This window comes from Microchirus variegatus (genome assembly GCF_963457635.1).
Source record: "Microchirus variegatus genome assembly, chromosome: 16".
NCBI lineage: Eukaryota > Metazoa > Chordata > Actinopteri > Pleuronectiformes > Soleidae > Microchirus > Microchirus variegatus.
Genome location: NC_139817.1, coordinates 12,528,012 through 12,534,343, shown reverse-complemented (window position 1 = coordinate 12,534,343; position 6,332 = coordinate 12,528,012). Strand labels below are relative to the sequence as shown.

At 39.2% G+C, this 6,332-nt stretch overlaps 1 protein-coding gene across 3 annotated transcripts; it reads right to left on the bottom strand.

The window, feature by feature from the left end:
• Positions 1–1,978: 1,978 nt before the first annotated feature.
• exosc2 (exosome component 2) lies at positions 1,979–5,192 on the bottom strand (the record flags this gene model as incomplete). 3 transcript variants are annotated; one of them, XM_083902456.1, is made up of 9 exons in its annotated part: positions 5,072–5,192; positions 4,557–4,658; positions 3,831–3,876; positions 3,643–3,732; positions 3,492–3,557; positions 3,331–3,399; positions 3,043–3,219; positions 2,667–2,795; positions 1,979–2,059 (listed from the first exon to the last, which is right to left on the bottom strand). In XM_083902456.1, the coding sequence occupies exons 1-9, from the start codon at positions 5,185–5,187 to the stop codon at positions 1,979–1,981; spliced, it is 876 nt and encodes a 291-aa protein (XP_083758582.1). In that variant the 5' UTR covers positions 5,188–5,192. The 3 variants fall into 3 exon arrangements, with proteins under 3 accessions (XP_083758582.1, XP_083758583.1, XP_083758584.1); XM_083902457.1 differs by lacking the exon at positions 3,331–3,399 and having other exon boundaries at positions 3,043–3,210; XM_083902458.1 differs by lacking the exon at positions 3,643–3,732.
• Positions 5,193–6,332: the final 1,140 nt, after the last annotated feature.

The window sequence follows — 6,332 nt, the reverse complement described above, 5'->3', positions numbered from 1 at the left end:
AGAGATAGGCAAATGTTTTTTTAAATGGCCAAAAAAAGTTAATATTAGTAAATATTTTCAAATCAGTTTGATGATTGTTGATTGTGGCAATTGTCTGATGATTTGAGACCGATTTTTTGCTCTGTATAAGATGAAGAAACCACTCAATGGTGGTTTGCACAGAAAACAAAGCAACTTACTTGAAAGATGAAAAGTGATTATGATTCACAATATGTTTGCACCATGCACAAATATATACTGATACATATGTAGTGAACCTTTAATATATTGCTGTTGATTCAAGATTAACTTTATTGTCCCAGCAGTGGGTAATTTGTCTTGGGCCCTTCACCCATGCTGCAGTCAATTATGATTGAATTATTGCAGAGGACTCCACCATACAATGTCTTCTGCATTTAATGCCTGCACAATGTTATCATAATAATGTAAATCAGGCTGCTTAAATGACAGGTTAATGTTTATGTACTGCGGGTTAAACACTTCAGATAAACATGAGGAAAAGTTCAGTTGGTTGGGAAACACATCAGTGCATTACAAAACAACTTAAACTGAGAAAATAAGGTCAGTGAACGGCACCAGAGCGTTAACTATTGTTGTTCTTAACTATTGTTGTTCTTAACCCTATTGTCCCTGGGCAACTTGCTTTATTACAAAAGCAATGTCAAATCACATTAAGTCACAAGTGATGTGCAGTCATCAAATAAAAAACACGCGTGTTCGCCACATTTACAACGTGTACTTTCGTCACAAACAAGAGAAGTAATAGTTAGTGTGAGCACAAACTTACATGTCCAAGGAAACGTTTATATTGTTGGCTAGCTGGCGAACTCAAGCTAGTGTTGAAGTTAGCCATGGAGGCTAACTAACGTTAGCTGGTGCTAAGCAGCAGAGCCAGAACCTTAAATGCACATCGAGCAGTCAACAGTTGGCTCTTGCTGGGAACACGCTGGTCATAAAAGTCGGACAACAAGTGCACTTTAATGCCTCACAGCAACATTTCCAGTCAAAGCTTTTGGATACTTTTGCAGGTAGGCTATCCAGAGCCACACAAATGAGTTTGTTTCAAACTTCCGTGTCCACTCTCCTCGTCTTTCGGAGCTTCTTCCCCTGTGGTACCCGGACTGAAGGCACTTCAATCAAGGAGGCGAAGAGAAACCGAGGAAACTCCGCTGGCGACGGACCGACTTCCCTTTCTGCAAGTCCTCTCCTCTGTTTACACCCGCCGAGCTCTTCGTTATCGACCCGTCGGTCCGCGGACTTATTCATTGCTCTCACGTGAAATTCTGAGTAATAAACTTTGGCCGAGTACTAGTTGTGTGGCTGGGGCCGCCATACTTCATGCGCAAGGTGGTTTACTGAAATATGTGGGTGGGGCGACGTGTGACGTCACCTGCGTGCGTGGGCTAGTACACCGGACCCGTCTGTCGTGGAAAGGATTTATTATGTGAACTCCACTGAGACAAAGGCCATAGGTAAGGCCTGGTCCAGTCACCAAACTACCCCATATGCACTTCATAAAATGTTATTGCCACCAAATTTTAATCATATTAGTTGTGTCCAAGCATGTTTTCCTCCCCACATTATGTAGACATTAAAGAGAAAAAAGAAACAAGAAAAAGTACAGATTATGATAAATATTTCTGGGGATGTACAGTGGGTTATGGCCCAAGGAACATACCATTTGTTGAGATTCAAACAATTATTATATTAACAATTATTGCTAACCTTAACAACAAAAACATGAATTATGTGACAATCATACAACAAGACAGACCAGCAGAGAATTACTGAAAACTGTAGAAAATTTATTGGCTACAACAGTTGTTGTTTTTTACTACACATTCAAAAACTTAAGAAAGCTGCTCAAGTAAAATTTAAATGCTGCAGTATTGCAGTGTTCACAAGAAAGATGGTCAGTCCTTAAAATCTATGCCTGATTTGGTCTCGCTCCTGTGGTGAACGTTTGGCCTCCTGCTCTCTAACCTTCCTGTTCCAACAGCTTCTGTTGTGTCAACATTACAATCTCCTCCATCACTTCTGGTTTTAAGATGTCTTTCACCTGCAGAGAGCACAAAGTGGAGAACTGTGGATCGGGGTGCACCAAGAGAAATCACTTGTTTAATCACCATAAAATATTGTACAGGGTTCCAAAACCTTGGCTGACATCAAATTCAAGGACTTTCAATTACTTTTTAGGTCCAATTCCCTAAAAATTAAGGATGGAATGTGCAGACACAGCTCAAGATGGGAGGGTGACTTGAAAGAGCCACTTTGAAGGGCCTTTTTCCCCACAAACTTGAATGCGTTATTTCCCTTCACACTTTTCTAAATCAATAAAAACATTCATATCTATTGTGCACAATGGTAATAGTAGATGGGATGGCAACATTTATGAGCCTCATTAGAAAATGAAGTGCTAAATCAACCATTTCTGTACAGTGTTAGAACATCAGTCTCAGACAAGATCAATTGTTTTCTTTCCACTACTGAGCAGGAGCTGTGGATTTCCGATACAGCCTCCAGACAATACATCGTAAGAATGTTAATTGATAGTTTTTGCAATATCTTTCCATTGTCATTACTTTATTTACATTTGAGCGGTAGATGGTGTAATAATAGAACCACTGCAAGCTAAAATAACTGGCTCTAATTGCATGGCATCCTACCTGGTGCTGAAGTGAAGATTCATAGCAATAGAGAACACTGGTGTCATACAAAAGGACCTTGTGTGCAGCCAACGCTAGTAGACAGTTTCTCAAGCGTGAAATCACCTCTCGATCTGACAGGCTAACAGGCTGCAAAGAGAGAGGAAAGGGGCAGAACAAATGTGACAATAGTACACACATAGATGCAGTACATTCAAATTGATACACATCATAGTTTAATTACAAAGTACCACATATTTTGCAAATAAACTGTGGATATCAATACAGTTAATGATTGAGAGTTATTCCCACCATGAAATTGGTGCATCACTACATAGTTAACAGATACAATAACTAGTGTAACTATAACATATTGCCGTTTTGAGCATATACTTGCCTCCAAACTCGTGTAGAAGCCCCCTGCCTCCTCCTCCTCATGACTTGGTGTGGCATACAACCACACAAAACCATTATTCCCGAGGATGATGGACGCCCCACACGGCAGGTTGTGGAAATGTGTTTTTTGTCTCTTGATTAGAGACGGAGAAAGTTGCACTAACACTCCTTGCCCCAACTGAGGTAGCGAGAAAACCAGAAGCAACATGTTGAGACAAACTGTCACCAAAACAATAATAATAATAAAAAAAATTATATTTGGATGTCCGTGTCAATTTCATTAGCTTACTTTTCCGTACTTTAAACTACGGGTGTGAAGAGAAAGGGCTCCGTCTGAGAAGACAGACTGCACCTCTGCCTAAAAGCACCAGACAAAAAACAACAAAAACATTATGAATACCAATAAAGAAGATGGATCAGCTATTTAAATATCAGAAAAACATGACTTACGCTGATGAGGTCACCCTCCAGAAGGTATTGTCTCATGGTGAGCTCATCTTCTGCCGATCTTCTCCTCTGAAGGAGAAAATCAGATGGAAACATTTGATCAATAAATAAACTACCATTTCGCCTATTGAAGAACACTTTTGAGCAAACTCACCAACTCTCCTCCAGGTAAATTAACAGAGGACAACAAGAGCACAGAGTCCAGTCTGGAGTTGGTCTCCACCTTCCAGCGTTTCTGTTGCACCTGCACACATCAACATAAAAAAGCAAAGTCTTACTGATCAAACTGACACGGGGAATGTGCGACATTATGTAGGGGAAGTCACAGAGAGAGTGCCTTACCTCTGTAATCCTCCCAACCACCACATCTCCAACCTCACCGTTGAACCTGAATGCAATACAATTCAACAGAAAACAATAACTTTAATTCTGCAATAGTGATGTTCTGGTGTATTGAGTTCACTTCCTCCAAGTCCACTTCCCCATTCAAACCAGCTATTAACAAGTGTCTCCAGTGTTCTGATGTACAACTGTTTACAACTGGCATTAAAGTGCATTCTGCATTTGTCTCCTAAGACAATGTGAAATTGAATCTGGCTTCCCTGGCCTGTGTTTAAATACATGCTGACGTCATGTTATGATCAGATGAGCAAAATGATGTTTTTAACAAGCCAGACTTACAGATGTGTCTGCTGTTAGTGTGCCTGTATTTCTAAACAAGTGACAGAGAGAGAAGACACAGGAGAAGCCTAAGGGAATCAAAGCTCTTCTTAAACTGCTGTCACAAACTTAGATTTTGTTCATGTGGATATTGTGGTGGTGGCACATGAATGATTATTCAAGTGTGGATTTGAGTAATAAATACTGTGAACCTTCAGATGATTGGACAATATCTGACCCGAGGACAGATTGTGTTAATGCATTCTCAGTATTTTGGCATTATGCATCCTCAAACCTCCTCCGAATGTGGGGAACTGTTCATCCCTCTACTAAAAGAGATCTGCCCATGATTGGATCACACGTGTATGTATGTTATTACCAGGTCTGAACGTGATCTTAATCACTTACCTGGTCTTAAGTGGTCTGACACAGATTAGTTTGTCGACTCTCTGCACCTCTCCAGCAACTGAAGCCGTCAGCTTGTCTTCATCAACATAGGTACCATGACCCCTGGGTATAAACAACAATGTTATTAGACAATGTAATAGCAATGTTATTGACGATAAACAAATATGTAATATGGATATGCTGGATTAAGAATGACCTCCATATTGTGCTCAGAGACAACATGCGTCTATTTTTATTTAATGAGTGAAAGACTGTTTTTCCTGTGTTACACTTTAACTAGACAAAACATTGAATATCAGCCTGTAAGTGGAGGATTCACACTTGAGTCCGTGTTACCGTATCATTGTTTTCCCCCAATACATCATTAATATAAAAGCAGGAGTATTTTTATTGAGAGAAAGAAACTAGCACTAAATACTATCAGCAAGCTATCCATTGACAACAACATCGTGTAGTAACCACAGACAGAGCAAACAACCGAGCTCACCATCACCGGCGAAACATAAAGTACGTACCTCATGAAACCAGTGTCTGAAGTAATAACATCGCCGGGGACGACCAGGTCTTTTCGTTCACCAGCACAAAGTGACACTGGTTTACGGATAGTTGGTAGTCTCATGTCAGCCGCCATGCTTCGTACTCTGGCTCGTCTTCTTCTTCGTCGACCCTTTCTGGTAGTTTACCCAACAAGTATAAGTACTTTACTGCCACCTACTGAACTCATCTGAAATAGCAGTTTGAATGTTGTGGGTTTTCACCCTAGTGTTATGAATAAATAAATAAATAAATAAATAAAAATGCCAATGCACTGAGCATTATATATACCAACTCTGATCCTTTTTTGCTTTTTTAAAATATTATTATAGGTATTAGGCATTCTGATTTATAAAGTGCTAATGAAATTAAATATGCTGGGAAATTGTGCTTTATGATTAAATCACAAAGTTAATTGTGGATATCTCTTTATATAATGTTTTGTCAGGATGGTACTGATATTAGTCAGATACAATCATTTTAGACCATTTATGAACTGTGACGCTGTTAACAAGTTGTATCAGATTTGACACCTTGATTAAGGCAGATTAACATTGCCATTCATTTTCAAAAGGGATATTCTTCAGAGGTTGCAAAAAGCAGAAACAATTAGTATCTTTGGAGAATTGTTGAATTTAGGGAAACGTGTCATAAATTTCAGTGCAAGTGTGCAGAATACCCATTAATAATCGTGGGGGTCCCAACTCCCAATTGTTGCGCAATACCATCCCAGGTGCCACCCTGCACTATTGGCTATCTTCCCTGTCAGGTGTGGGCTTGTGCAGGTCTTTTCCACATTGCCATTTGGAAAGCAATTAATTAAAACATTAAAATACAAAATTACAAATAAAATAATTTACATTTTGTCTGGTTATTAAGGATATGACAGCATACAAAGTGTATTATGTATGTAGATCATACATGTAAAACCGGAATTACAAAAATATTTAGGAAAAAAAACATTTTTTTCTAATTACACTGTAACATGGTTAGACCCTTTCAGGGGATCTCGAATGTAAATCACGGGAGAGGAAGACATATAAAAGTGGTGCTTTGGCTCTAAATAGTGATAGTTCCACTTTAAATACAGATGTTTTATTATTTATTATGGGAAGCAGAGTGAAGTTCACAGTAAAATGGTAAAAATCAAACAAAAGTTTAAATACGTTTTACTTTTACACCACCAGGTGTCAGCGTCGAGCCACGCTGCATTCAGTGCAACTAAGGTTTCACATAACGGAG